General features: G+C 42.8%; 1 protein-coding gene across 1 annotated transcript in view; it reads left to right on the forward strand.

The window, feature by feature from the left end:
- CDYL (chromodomain Y like) overlaps nt 1-16,062 on the forward strand; it is a 113,777-nt gene that overhangs the window by 86,581 nt on the left and 11,134 nt on the right. The window contains exons 4-5 of the mRNA XM_077492130.1: nt 3,763-3,935; nt 6,125-6,335. Coding sequence (XP_077348256.1) covers nt 3,763-3,935; nt 6,125-6,335 — 384 coding nt within the window. The remainder of the gene's footprint in view (nt 1-3,762; nt 3,936-6,124; nt 6,336-16,062) is intronic.

Here is a 16,062-nt window from a genome sequence, read left to right on the forward strand (position 1 = left end):
GCTCTGCGTGAGGCTACATGCGAACAGCGGTGGCCACTGTCAGGCTGTCAGTTTAAATAGGCTTAGCGGCCGCTGCTATTCACAAGCCCCGGTCCTTCCAGCCATAGGAGTGTGCTGATTCTTGATGCTTGAATCCACTGGCTGCATTTAAACGGCTGTGTGAAAGAAATCTAAGTTTCGAAGGCCCTCAGCGGAGGAGGTATAAGTCAACTGAACTACATTGTACATTATATTGCATAAAATTCATGTGTAAGACTCCACATTTAGATTTTTTAATTTGTTAAATCTGTCCCCCAGGCAGACATTCAAATATACATTTTGAAACGCATATACTCTGCATCAGGGGTAGGCAACTTTTAAGAGCGGGAGATCTACCTGGACAACATTGAAGAGATCAAATATCACCAGGGAGCAGTGCCCCCCCTCCCCTTTTTTTTTTTTTTTCTAGTAAAGTAAAGACAGCATTAAAAACCTAGAAAACTCTACTAAAACTGTTACTGTAAAAATACAAACTTGGCCTATCTTAAACATTGGCTGCAGTGAGAAACTCGGCTTTTACTTTCATTCACAATTTGTTTAATGTCTGGGGAGCAATTGGGTACTGCAGGCTGATTATCTTGACTAATTGCAGGCTTGACTATCTGCTCTGATTTCTGGCCAGTGCAAGTAGTTTGTAGGGTAGTGTACATGGCTCAGTGGGGGGGGGGGGGGGGGAGGGGCGCTCAGGAGGGCAGAGGGGATAGGATGAGATGGTATTAGGAGAGGCTTTCCCCACCCCACAGCCACACGTATGTAAGGGGCAGGGACTGCTTCGTCAGACAGCAATTGGATGAGCGTGTGCACTCACCGCTCCGGAGCAAGGACAGAGTTGGGGGGGAGGAACATCTTCGCAGTCTACCTCCAAAATCATGCTTGTGGAACACCCTAAAATGTGTTTACATCTAAGATGGTGCTGCTATAAGACCAACAAATAGTACAAAACAGATTGCAGCGCACACGTACAAAAATTACATTTCTCCTGCAAGGCTATTTAGAAACACCTAAGCATATTCAAAAAAATATGGGGGTTTGGTCACACTATATGGTTCTATAGTGCCAAGTCATATAGTGCTTCAAGGTCTACCTGTCTGCGATCGACAGGTAGCCCGCGATCGATGGGTTTCCGACCCCCGCTCTGCCAAGTTGTATTTTAGGCATCTCTGCTAGACAGTACAGTCAGAACCTGGACTAGAACCAGACTACACTACATGTAGTTAAGCAGTACATCCTTTTGCTCCTCTTTACCAGTAAGAAGCAGAGCCCTGATTGAGTTCTGCTGCTTCCTGTTCCAGTCTGTGCTGTTGTGTAGGGAGTTAGAAGAAGCTGATATCTATGTGTACTCAGGGTTTTATTTATAACAATATATAACTGGATTTAATTGGTTTTATTATAGCTGCCTGGAGCTCAGCTTTTTTTTATTATGCGTCTCCCCAGAAAGTTTTCAAGTAAATGTATGAAAACTTTTATTTAGACAAAAGTGGTATGAAAATAGTCGTTGTGCAACTGTACCATATTTGAACTTCTCCATTTCCTCTGTTGTGGATAGGTTGAATGTATGTAAAAATAGCAAGTTAGAGGATCGAGAGATCAATGTTAAAGGTGCAGGGTCTTAAAGTGCCACTGACCAATAATGATGATATGATTGTTTTGTTTTTGTTTTTTTAAAGCTGGTGGGGAAAGGGGTGCCACTAATTATAAATAATTGTGGTCATGTTTTTGGGTGTGGGAGTGGTTTACAGTACCACTGATCAACAGGGTGTTTTAGATCTTCTTGATAAAGAAATGATGTTGCATGACCAATTGTCCGTTAAACTATCACAGGACTTAAAGAGAAAAATAGTCTGATGCTGTATATTCATTATCCCACAAAAGTGAGTACACCCCTCACATTTTTGGAAATATTTTATTATATCGCTTCATGTGACGACACTGAAGAAATGACACTTTGCTACAATGTAAAGTATTGAGTGTACAGCTTGTATAAGAGTGTAAATTTGCTGTCCCCTCAAAATAACTTAACACACAGCCATTAATATCTAAACCGCTGGCAACAAAATTGAGTATACCCCTAAGTGAAAATGTCCAAATTGGACGCAATTAGCCATTTTCCCTCCCCGGTGTCATGTGACTCGTTAGTGTTACAAGTTCTAAGGGGTGAATGGGGAGCAAGTGTATTAAATTTGGTTTTGTTCTCTCACACTCTCATACTGGTCACTGGAAGTTCAACATGGCGCCTCATGGCAAAGGACTCTGTGAGGATCTGAAAAAAATTATTAATGCTCTACATAAAGATGGCATAGGCTATAAGATTGCCAAGACCCTGAAACTGAGCTGCAGCACGGTGGCCATAACCATACAGGCCAAGACCATACAGCGGTTTAACAGGACAGGTTCCACTCAGAACGGGCCTTGCCATGGTCGACCAAAGAAGTTGAGTGCACATGCTCAGCGTCCTATCCAAATGCTGTCTTTGGGAAATAGATGTATGAGAGCTGCCAGCATTGCTGCAGAGGTTGAAGGGGTGGGGGGAGTCAGCCTGTCAGTGGTCAGACCATACACTGAACACTGCATCAGATTGGTTTGTGGTTGTCTCCCCCAAAGGAAGCCTCTTCTACTAAAGATGATGCACAAGAAAGCCCGCAAACTGTTTGTTGTAGGCCAGCAGACTAAGGACGTAGATTACTGGGACTATTTCCTGTGTTCTGATGAGACCAACATAAACCTATTTGGTTCAGATGGTGTAAAGCATGTGTGACCAGGTGAGGGGTACAAAGACAAGTGTGTCTTGCCTACAGTCAGACTGGGCTGCAGGGCAGTATTCCAACATAACGACCCCAAACACACTTCCAAGATGACCACTGCCTTACTAAAGAAGTTGAGGGTAAAGGTGATGGACTGTCCAAGCATGTCTCCAGACCTAAACCCTATTGAGTATCTGTGGGGCATCCTAAAACGGAAGGTGGAGGAGCGCAAGGTCCCTAACATCCACCAACTCATTGATGTCATCATGGAGGAGTGGAAGAGGACTCCAGTGGCAACCTGTGAAGCTCCAGTGAACTCCATGCCCAAGAGGGTTAACGCAGAAAATAATAGTGCCACACAAAATATTGACACTTTGGGCCCAATTTGGACATTTTCACATAGGGGTGTTTTAACTGTTGTTGCCAGTCATTTAGACATGAATGGCTGTGTGTTTATTGTTAGTTATTTTGGGGGACGGCAAAATTTACACTGTTATACAAGCTGTACACTCACTACTTTGTACTACATTGTAGCAAAGTGTAATTTCTTCAGTGTCTTCATGAAAAGATATAATAAAATATTTACAAAAATGCGAGGGGTGTACTCACTTTTGTGAGATACTGTATATACACACCGGCTAATACGTGGGTGGTTAAATAAGACTGGATCCACCTATATATTCCCTAAAGAGATTCTAATCACTGGCACCTAACCATGATCGTGATAAATGCAGGAAGGTTCTAACTTTTTTCAGGTGATAATTGTATGTGGCATTTTTTCAAGTATATCGTTTTTTTTTTTTTTTTTTTTCTGTAGGCACCATGAAATTAAGATATGATGTTTTGCCTTTTCAGATATTTGGGATAAGACAACAGTTTCCATGTGGTGTACTTCTTCACATGACTGTATATCCATCCATAAATTTGTGAATACATCTTTTTGTTTATCCTTAACATTACGTTAGATTTCTTTTATTTTTAGGTAATGAAGGAAGTCCAGGGTGCCCTAGCAACAGCAGCTGCAGATGACAGCAAGCTAGTGCTTTTCAGTGCAGTTGGGAGTGTGTTTTGTTGCGGTATTGATTTTATTTATTTTATTAGACGCTTGACAGATGATCGAAAAAGAGAAAGCACTAAAATGGCTGATGCAATTAGGTATGTTTATTTTTCACACCTGTTTATTTGTAGAAAAAATATTTGTTAACCACTTCCACTCACACCTGTAAACCACCTACAAACCAGAGAAATTTTTAAATTTCTGTTATGGTCCATTTGATTCAGCAATACCCTTCTCATTTTTTGACCAACCATGTAACATATATGTGGTGGCAAGGGGGGGGGGGGGTCTTTTTAATCTCACACCACACATATATGTACCCATGGCAGCCAAGGTTTTTGTGCCAAGAACACAGTAATTGAGTTGTTGGACAGTTCTCGGTCTATGGTTATGATCAGGAGCCGGTGGGACTATTCCTCCCACTGATATGAGTTGCTGTTCTTCCCAATGACACCCAACAGTGGGGCGGTATTACTCCACTGACACCAATGTTTGCACACTATTCCTCCCACTGACCCCCAACATTATTCCACCTCTTACTATACTATTTTTATATAATTTTTATTCTGCAGACCTCCAAGCCTGAGCCATTATTTTGTCCTTGGACCAGTCTGGACCCCTAATGTCTGTTAGTAAACTAGCCCCTTGTTTAGAAACTTTGGAGATCCCTGGTTTAAACCTTTATCACTAGTTCGACCGATATTTTGCCTTCTTAAAGAAATCCGCATTGGCCAATTATGTAAAAAAAAGGCCGATTGTGAGGGATCTGAGGCAGGGGCGTGCTGGGTGGAAATCCGCCCTCCACCGTCTATTCTAAACGGCTGCTGTCTGCTGACTTTTATTTTTATTTTTTTTCGAGTGGAGGAAGTTGGCAGCAGTGGCTACCGATTGGCTGTTACCGGCCACGCTGCATTCTGGGATTTTTAGTCCGGAGGCAGAAGCCAGGCACTCAGCACGTCGGGGGACAAATGGAGCTGTCTTTGGCCAGGCGAGGGGAAGGAACGGAGCCGGGAGTGCTCCGCTGGTGGGCACTGATGAGGTGGCAGTGCATGACATTATTAGGACACTGAGGTGACACTGATGGGCTGCATTGGTGGTAACTGATGAGGTGGGACTGATGGGTTGCACTGATGAGGTGGCAGTGACGGGCTGAATTGGTGGGCACTAATGAGGTGGCACTGATGGACACTGATAGGCTCCATTGTTAGTCACTGATGGGCTGCACTGGTGGGTACTGAGGTTGCACTGACAGGCTGCACTGGTGGGCACTAATGGATGCTGTTAGGCTGCACTAGTGGCCACTGATGGGCTGAACTGGTGGGCACGAATGAGGTGGCACTGATGGACACTGATAGGCTGCACCCCACCTCTCCACCCTAGATTTTCTGAGATGAAGGAAAATAAAAATCGGCCGCTCCGATTTCTAAATATCGGCATCGGCCGGAGAAAAACCCATATCTGTCGACCTCTAGTTATCACCATGATTGAAGTTGCGATGAAGTCTCTTGAACTGAGCCCTACAGATTGCAGTGAAACCCGGCAGGTTATAATCATTCCTTATTCTATCAATAAAACTGGTCACTGGACAGCATGAAAACATGTCTCATGGTTTGTGTGTCCAAACCTTTGAGGGCAGGGCCTAATTTTATGCCACCAAATTCTACCTATTAAAAATATCCCTTTTGAGAGTTTACAGACCTTTTTAATTTTTTACGTTTCATGTATTGGGAGTGGGATAGTGTCTACCTCTTGAAGTATCAGTCCCATAGTAATGTCCTGTGATCATTTTAATTCTTCACTCCAGTAAAATGGTAGTGAGAGATGAAAATATGCTTTTGTACATTGAATTCAGAACTTGCATGCCTGTTATGACTAAAAAACTAGGCTATGCACAGTATAAATGGTAAATTGCTTGTGTGAATGCCCTTGCTTGAAATCTGTTCTTAAAGTCACAGGCACCAGTCCCCACTGAAAAAAATTCCCTCCATTTCCTTTGCTAAAGAAAACTACATTTTTGGCTTTCCCATCACTTTCTCTGTTAATGGAAATCAGGACAAATAGTATTGTACATTTCTCCAGTGTGGACACAGACTGGAATAAAAATCTGACACTGGTTATAACACTTCCTAACTATAGCCAAAATTTTATATAAAAGTTTTGGATTTGTATACTTTTAAATGGACTACAAATTTGCATTTTTGAATGTAACTTTATCTTTTTTTTTCTTTAGCTTACTATTTAGTAAATCTAATAGTGATTACATGCATGCATTTTTTTTTCTTTGCAGGATGTTTGTGAGTACATTTATTCAGTTTAAGAAACCCATAATTGTTGCTGTAAATGGGCCTGCAATTGGACTTGGTGCATCTATATTACCTCTTTGTGATGTTATCTGGGCGAATGAGAAAGCTTGGTTTCAGACACCTTATACTACTTTTGGACAAAGTCCAGATGGCTGTTCATCACTTCTATTCCCTAAAATAATGGGTATTGCATCTGTAAGTATATCAGTTTTTTTTTTTTTTTTATATATATATACAGTAACGTACAAACTAGTTAAAACTGCACTTAAAGGCCAAATTTGCCTTATGTATAAATAAAAATAAATAATGCTTATTATTTAGCAGGTGTAAAATGTGCATTTATTATCCTTTTACACTGCATCCTGCAAAGCATTGCACCCACAATCAGTGGATTGCAGGTGCAATGTCAGATTCTTGCAAACACTTAGTACAGCTGTCTGCCCATACATACTGAAGTGCATTATGAATCGGTGAATGCAATACCCACTCACCAGCACCCTCTCAGTTTATTTGAGAACTACAAGCTATCTGCCAAGGTGGAAGACAGTAATTCACAGAACTCTGCGCCTAAATGATGAGGCTGTGTGGGTGGAGCTCCACGCAGCCACACTGTTTTTAAATTGTAACCGTGGGACAGGATCACATCTGCTTTCACAGTGGAGGATCGGGAAGGAGGGGGTTTTGCGGGGCTGCTGCATTAGTTACATGTTGCACCCTAAGTATGGATGTGACATGTTACTAAAGGTGAACTTATCGTTAATAATAATAGTATAATCGTTTTCACCAAACCTGTCCCTCCAACAATGTATATTTTTCTGGTAATACACGTGGATAACCACAGAACATCAACTGTGGGATGAGTTTGGGAAACATTAATCTATTACATATTGCTGTTTTGAAGCGTGAAGTGCAGTCTATACCTTCCTTATCCATTGCTATACCATTGGTTGTTACTGATTTGTTTTTATTATGTTAATATTTTTACACACACACATATATAAAATACATTAAACTGATATTTACTGAAACTAATTTATTGATAATTAACATTCTTTAATAAAAGACTGTAGTGACATCTTCAAAAGCTTTTTTTTTTTTTTTTTTTTTTTTTTGTTTATTTCAATCATACAGGACAGGACACAGGCAAATTATTCATACTCCATAGGTTATAGGCATGTACCTTCAAGTGATTGGACACTGGCAAAGCTGGGCTCCTCCCCTGTAATCCTACCAAACTCTGAATTCTCAGTTTAGTGCTAGTGCATGAAGGCGATTTCTCTTTCTCTGATTAAGTCTCCCTTAGCTTAACCACTTCAATACAGGGCACTTATACAACTTCCTGCCCAGACCAATTTTCAGCATTCAGAGCTATCACATTTTGAATGACAATTGCGCGTCATGCGACGCTGTACCCAAACTACATTTTTATCATTTTTTTCCCCACAGAAATAGAGCTTTCTTTTGTGGTATTTTAATCACCACTGGGTTTTTTTTATTTTTTGGGCTACAAATATAAAAACAAAACAAAATTTTGATGGGCACTGATAGGTGGCACTGATGGGTAGCACTGTTAAGCAGCACTGATCAGGGGCACTGGCAGGCATCACTGATGGGCACAGTGCCATCCCTATTGGGCACTGATTGGCATCCCTGGTGGTCCTGGGTGGGCTTTCCTGAGAGAAGGTGGGCTGCATCAGCTCTGTGATCCGCTGTAATTAGACACAGCTAATCACTTGGTAAAGGGCCTATGTCAAAGGCTCTTTACTGGGATCGGAGAAGCAGTGTGTCAGACTGACACACCACACCACTGACCACCGCACTGCGCGCCCCCGTGGGCCAGCGGCTTATCCTGCTGGACGTCATATGACATTCACTCAGGATTACTCAACCTCTTTGTGCTAGTCATATTGCTATATGATGGGTGGGAAGTGGTTAAATAGGTTATTTTTCTTATTTTATCTTTATTCTTCAGTCAAGCCCTCACTGTGCTGTACAGGTTTAGATCACCTTGGAACCCAGTCCCTGAAGACCACTTTGGGGGAATGCCCAAATGGAATAGGCAAAGGCTGGACTTTATATACGGTCCAGTGTCATAAACAGGTTCACTCCAAAGTGTGTCACCCAGTACATCATTACTGACTATTTTAGCAAAAACAGAGCTTTGTCAGGATTGTATTCACCCCTCAGTGTAAACCTCAAACTTTGCAGTAAAATGCAACCACTCATAGCTCAGACTCAGGTGATACAGGTGTTACATCACACCATTAAGCCCCATACACACTATCCTTTTTCTGCTGAGTTTTTCCTTCAGGTTTACCAAAACCATGTAGTGCAAGGGCCTGCCTGAGTGCATACAAATCGAAACTCCTAAGGTTTGACCTCATATTATATGGTTTTGGTCAATCTGAAGGAAAAACTCAGCAGAAAAACTGATAGTGTGTATGGGGCTTTAGTTACACAATTTACCATTATTTCCAGGCTAGAACCCTTAGGTACTCAATTCCACCTGTCCTTTCATCAAAAGAATTTGTTACAGGACGATCTACACTTGGGTTATCCTGTACTGTTTATAGACATGCTTGCCTTATATGCTGCATGATCCGTGAGTACCCCAAGGGTGAATACCCTCACTTATAGTATTGGCGGAGACTAGACTAAAGGATGTCAATTCAAAATTGCATTGAACATTTGCGTGCTGAAGGCTTGCATAACATTCAACCTTAGAGAGACACGAGTCTTAGAGGATGCAGACAAAGGAAATGACGGGGGTATGCAGGCCATATTGGAGGAAGCTGCAAAAGATTTTTCTTCACCAGATTATCACTGTATTGAAGGGGGAGATTCATGCATCATACTTGCTAACATTGAAAAGCTCATTGCCTCTGTCTGCAAAAGCCATGGCAATTTTTAGACTGACTTTATCTCGCAATGCCCCTTTCGGGTTTTATGACAATTGGGTCACTCCTGAAAAAAATTTCATTCCACCCAAAATCTTTTGCTGAACTCTATTCTGTGGAAAAATAGTTTGCAAAGCTAACTGGACTAGAACAATGAACAACCAACGCGACCCTGTATTTCAAGATCGTGCTGGTTACAGACTAGTTTCCAGGTTAGTATCAATCTCCATTCACATGAGCAAAATCTTATGACTGAAAAGCTTGGACCGTTGAACGTGCCTGTAGAAGGTGCCTCGCATTATGAGTTTCCACGGAAAACATCTATTTGGTGAGCCACTAACAATTCATCAAACAGAGGAAACGGAGGGGAAGGTTTTACTTCCACAGCAGCAAACCCTAACGTCTCCTAAATGCAAAGCACCCGTTTGCTCTAACCAGGCTTCAAACTCTGGGTTCAAGAGCTTGTAGGTTTAAGGGGGTAAAAAAGACACGATCAAATGATTCTACAAACCTGTTCATGTTTCCAAAGCCCTGTAGGTTTTGTCCTATTCTGGAATTAAAACCCAAACAAATTCCTTTAAAATTTGGCATGAAATTCGCAAGTGCTGTAATTGCCATTCTGAAACACAGGGGAATACATGGCCTCTGTTTGGAGATTTCTGTGATTGGCAGATACAGTGGTGTGAAAAAGTGTTTGCCCCCTTCCTCATTTCCTGTTCCTTTGCATGTTTGTCACACTTAAGTGTTTCGGAACATCAAACCAATTTAAACAATAGTCAAGGACAACACAAGTAAACACAAAATGCAATTTGTAAATGAAGGTGTTTATTATTAAAGGTGAAAAAAAATCCAAACCATCATGGCCCTGTGTGAAAAAGTGATTGCCCCCTTGTTAAAACATACTATAACTGTGGTTGTCCACACCTGAGTTCACTTTCTCTAGCCACACCCAGGCCTGATTATTGCCACACCTGTTCACAATCAAGGCATCACTTAAATAGGAGCTGCTTGACACAGTAAGGTCCACCAGAAGATCCTTAAAAGCTACACATCATGCCGAGACCCAAAGAAATTCAGGAACAATTGAGAAAGAAAGTAATTGAGATCTATCAGTCTGGAAAGGGTTATAAAGCCATTTCCAAAGCTTTGGGAATCCAGCGAACCACAGTGAGAGCCATTATCCACAAATGGCGAAGACATGGAACAGTGGTGAACCTTCCCAGGAGTGGCCGGCCACCCAAAATTACCCCAAGAGCGCAGCGACTACTCATCCAAGAGGTCACAAAAGACCCCACAACAACGTCCAAGGAACTGCAGGCCTCACTTGCCTCAGTTAAGGTCAGCGTTCATGCCTCCACCATCAGGAAAAGACTGGGCAAAAATGGCCTGCATGGCAGAGTTCCAAGGAGAAAACCACTGCTGAGCAAAAAGAACATCAAAGCTCGTCTCAATTTCTCCACAACACATCTTGATGATCCCCAAGACTTTTGGGACAACATTCTGTGGACCGATGAGACAAAAGTGGAACTCTTTGGAAGGTGTGTGTCCAAGTATATCTGGCGTAGAAGGAACACTGCATTTCATAAAAAGAACATTATACCGACAGTAAAATATGGTGGTGGTAGTGTGATGGTCTGGGGCTGTTTTGCTGCTTCAGGACCTGGAAGACTTGCCGTGATAAAAGGAACTATGAATTCTGCTGTCTACCAAGAGATCCTGAAGGAGAATGTCCGACCATCTGTTCGTGTACTCAAGCTGAAACGAACTTGGGTTCTGCAGCAGGACAATGATCCTAAACACACCAGCAAGTCCACCACCGAATGGCTGAAGAAAAACAAAATGAAGACTTTGGAGTGGCCTAGCCAAAGTCCTGACCTGAATCCTATTGAGATGTTGTGGTATGACCTTAAAAAGGCCGTTCATGCTCGAAAACCCTCTAATGTAACTGAATTAGGACAATTCTGCAAAGATGAGTGGGCCAAAATTCCTCCAGGACGCTGTAAAAGCCTCATTGCACGTTATCGCAAACGCTTGGTTGCAGTTGTTGCTGCTAAGGGTGGCCCAACCAGTTATTAGGTTTCAATCACTTTTTCACACAGGGCCATGATGATTTGGATTTTTTTTCACCTTTAATAATAAACACCTTCATTTACAAATTGCATTTTGTGTTTACTTGTGTTGTCCTTGACTATTGTTTAAATTGGTTTGATGTTCCGAAACACTTAAGTGTGACAAACATGCAAAGGAACAGGAAATAATGAGGAAGGGGGCAAACACTTTTTCACACCACTGTAACTTCTTTGTCTGTTGCACCAGCCTTTGGCCTATCCTCTTCTCATAGTGTCCACAAAGGTTTTAGAACCCTTTCAAACTGAGGAGTTTTTCAAGCGATTTTGCGTTTAACCGCTTCCCGACCGCCTCACACCGATATACGTCGGCAGAAGGGCACATACAGGCAAATTAACGTACCTGTACGTTGCCCTTTAAGAGGCAGCTTGCGGGCACGTGCGCCCGCCGGTAGCTCCTTGATCATGGGGATACCCCCGATCGTCTCACGGTGAGGAAGAACAGGGAGATGCTAATGTAAACAAGCCTCTCCCCATTCTGCCTAGTGACCCTGTCATTGATCAGCTCTCCCTATAATCGGGAGCGCTGATCAGTGACATGCCACACACAGCCCGCCCCCCCCCCCCCCCACAGTTAGACTCACTCCCTAGGACACACTTAACTCCTACAGCGCCACCTAGTGGTTAACCCCTTCACTGCCAGTGACATTTTTAGAGTAATCAATGCAATTTTTTTAGCATTGATCGCTGTATTAATGCCAATGGTGCCAAAAATGTGTTAAAATTGTCCCATGTGTCCGCCATAATGTCGCAGTCACGATAAAAATCGATGATCGCCGCAATTACTAGTAAAAAAAAAAATATCAATAAAAATGCCATAAAACTTAACTTTTGCGCAAACCAATCAATAAACGCTTTATTGCGATTTTTATTTACCAAAAATATGTATAAGAATATGTATCAGACAAAATTTACGTTTTTTTTGTTTATAGCACAAAAAATAAAAACCGCAGAGGTGATCAAATACCACCAAAAGAAAGCTCTATTTGTGGGACAAAAAGGAGGTCAATTTTGTTTGGGAGCATAGTCACACGGCTGTGCAATTGTCCGTTAAAGCGGTGCAGTGCCGAATCAAAAAAAAGTGCTCTGGTCAGGAAGGGGGTAAATATCCTTCTGGGGCTGAAGATTTAAAAAAAAAAAAAAAAACATCCCAAAAGCTCACGAAAACTGCTTCCCATTTAAAATTGATGGATGCTTTCACACTGGGGCGGTTCCGCTGGCGGAGAGGTGAAAAAACTCCTGCAAGCAGCATCTTTGTAGAATATTTGGAGAGCTAAAAAAAAAAAAGTGCCCTTCTCCATTGAAATGAATGGGAATTGCCTGAAAAAACTATTCAAAAGCGCCTCCAAAATGGTTCTTGCAGCAGTATTTTGTCACGTCAAAAAAAGCGCACCGCTAACTCCACAAAAGCACCTGAAAAGCACTGCAAAAGCACCTCAGTGGGAAAGGGGTCTTAGTATCTCTGCTGGCTCTTCTCAGAAATCAGGGCCTCTAAGTCGCAGGTTATTTAGATCAGTGGCTCTCAACCTTAGTCCTCAAGTACCCCCAACAGGCCATGTTTGCAGGTTTCCCTTTATCTTGCACAGGTGCTTTAAATCAGAGTCAATGGCTTGGTATTTTGGACAGCTATTTTATCTGAGAGACGTTCCCAAAACATGGCCTGTTGACTTGAAGACTGAGGTTGAGAACCACTGATCTAGATGACCTTCTGAAGGATTAATCTCTTTTCCGGTTATCAGAAAATGTCTACAATTCAGATGCTCCAAGCCTTCGATTTGGATGATCAATTTCAACTTATCTGCTCTCCAGCCTTTCCTTCACCTGCTTGGGTCTGGTCCTGGAAACATCTCAAGCAAATGTGTTTCCTCTTAAAGCACATGCTTGGGATTTTAGATCCAATTGGCATCCCGCATTGAGATTCTCCATGAGAGGTCTAGCCCTCTTTCAATCAGATTTTTATCCATGGCACCAAGATGGACTTGGAGGCCAGGTGTCCCTTGAGAGGTCCCAAGAACGGGACATACAGGGAGTCAGTCTAATTGGAGCAGTAGCCTTGAGGTATTACTCAAATTGCTTTGACTATGTCCAGGCAATGTACACAGATTTCCATTGGAATCTTAAAAGCAGGGCATACGGATGGGCATACAATAGAAAGGATGGCCATAGGCATAAGACAACCTTGTAATTATGAATTATAATGAAAGGCTCTTTGCTAGGAAAGTTGATGAGATGTTTTGTTGGAGAGTTCTTGAATATAAATGGGTGAATGTCTTTTTTTTTTTTTTTACAACTTGTTGGAAATTGTATAAAGAAAAGGAAAACGCATTTTTTTTACAAAACGTTGTCAATTTACACACTCTTTCTAACACACAGCATATACATACCAAAAATTACACCCCAGAACAGATTATCCTACTCCTCTTGAGTATGGAGATACTACATGTGTGAGACTTTTCCACAGTGTGGCCACATACAGAGCACCAACATGCAGGGAGCACCGTCAGGTGTTCTAGGGGCATAAGTTTCAAATCTAATGTGACTACCTATTACACTTTTGTGAGGCACTGTAGTGCCATGTATGATAAATGATGTGGCATGGATGAGCATGAATGGGGATGGGTGAGCTGTGGATGGGGATGGCTGAGTATGAATGAGTATGGCTGGGTATAGATGGGATGGCTGAGTATTGCCAAGTATGGATTGGTATGGCTAATTATGGCTAGGGGTGGATGGAATGGCTGAGTATGGCGAGAATGGCTGAGCATGGATGAATGGGTATGCTGAGGGTGGATGGATGGGTATGTTGAGTATGGAAAATGGCTGGATGAGGCTGCAGTGGGCACATATCAGCACTGTGATCCGTGATGTGCCAGGTCTTCTGGATCCGGCGGTCACGGGTGTTCCCTGGTGCGCACCCCCTGAGAGCGGGATTCTGGGAGGACGTCAATGTATGCCCTCCCAGAGTTATTCGACTATGCTGCAGCCGCCATTCGGCTATAGCGTGGTCAGCAAGTGGTTAAACTACTTAAAATCTGCCACTGGTTGTGTAATTTGAGAGAGCCCTGGAGCCGTGGGCCCAATATGTGCTTGTCCCGTTATCTAGTTGATTGGCGCCTGTCTTCTGTGCTGTTTGTGGATGACAGGTCCATTACATATTTCCCCTCTTTTTGTCTTTATATTTCTGTGAGTAGTTGTAAACTCTGTTAAACTACTTTTACCTACAGGTAAACCAATAACAAGGTACTATGAATATCTCCTAAACGTGCACAGTTTAGGAGATATTCAGTATATACACTGCTGCTGATGTCATCAGCACATGCGCACTGAAGACACGCATGCACATTGAAGATGCATGCTAGCTCATTATGCCTTCGATTTATTTATTTTTCCTCAAGGTTTACAACCTCTTTAATTGATCATTGGAGCTCACTGGGGGTTATTTACAAAAAGGCAAATCCACTTTGCACTGCAAGTGCACTTGGAACTGCAGTCTCTCTAAATCTAAGGGGTGGATCTGAAATGAGGGGAAGCTCTGCTGATTTTTATCATCCAATAATATGCTAGCTAAAATTCTGTTTATTTTCCTTGCATGTCCACCTCGGATCTACAGCGACTTTACTTCCAAGTGCAGTTGCAGTGCAAAGTGGATTTTCCTTTAGTAAATAACTCCCATTGTGTAGGCTTATGTCTATTCTGTGGAGCTACACCTAATATGAATGTTTACTCAACTGTGTTTTTCTTGTATGCATTTAGATTAAGGTCATCATTTTTGGAGTGTTGGATCCTAAGACTGTCACAAGGTTTCTATTTTACTCATTATACCTCCAAATCTTCTTTTTTTTTTCTTCTTCCTTGTACACAATATATTTCTGTTTAGTTTAACCAGTTGCCGACTGCGGCACGAAGATGTACGTCGACAGAATGGCACGGGCAGGCATATGGGCGTACCTGTACGTCCCTGCCTTCCCGCGGGTGGCCACCCCCTCGCGATCGCTCCTGACGAATGGAAGTGCAGCGTGACATCACTTCCTCTCCTGTAATGTAAACACAGGCAGAGGAAGTGATGTAATCTCTCCTCCGTGTCGGTATTTTTCGTTCCGGCACCGAGGAGAGAGGATCGGTGAGTTGCACCAACACTACACTACACAGTAGAACATGCCAGGCACACTCTCACCCCCCCGATCACCCCCCCCCCCCCCCCCAATCACCCCTGCACCCCCAGTCACAGTGACACCAATTGCATTTTTTTTTTTTTATTGCATTGGTGTCATTTGTGACAATTGTGTAATAACTGTTAGGGCAGTTAGGGTTAGCCCCCTTTAGTTCTAGGGTACCCCCCCAATAAAGGTTTAACCCCGTGATCACCCCCCGTCGCCAGTGTCACTAAGGCTGGGTTCATATTGCAGCGGTTTATGAGAACGGATGTGATTCGCACCTCACTGCAGTGCAAATCACATCTGATCTCTGTGCGATGCAAGTTCAGCCATACAGATAGCATGGCTGAATTCGCATCGCACCCGCCGCAAACTCGCACGGGACCCTTTTTTTGGTCCGTAGCAGAATCGGATCGCATGGGTGTTCACACCATGCGATCTGATTCTTGTCCGAGTTTGCAGATCGCACTGCGATATGCGAACTGATCTGGGGGTGTCATTAACATTTCACTGACACCCCCAGCAGTTCGCATAGGGCAGTGTGATGCGGGAACCCGCCGTGGATTCGTGGCGTTCCCGCATCGCTCCAGTGTGAACCCAGCCTAATAACCAATCGTTTTTCTGATCGCTGTATTAGTGTCACAGGTGACGCTAGTTAGGCAGGTAGGTATTTAGGTTCGCCGCAGCTTTTTATAGCGCCAGGGACCCCCATATACTACCGCATAAAGCCCCCTGATTGCCCCCT

This window comes from Lithobates pipiens, unplaced genomic scaffold, assembly GCF_037356315.1.
Source record: "Lithobates pipiens isolate NorthernLeopardFrog02 unplaced genomic scaffold, aLitPip1_a1.2 Scaffold_19, whole genome shotgun sequence".
Taxonomy (NCBI): Eukaryota; Metazoa; Chordata; class Amphibia; order Anura; family Ranidae; genus Lithobates; species Lithobates pipiens.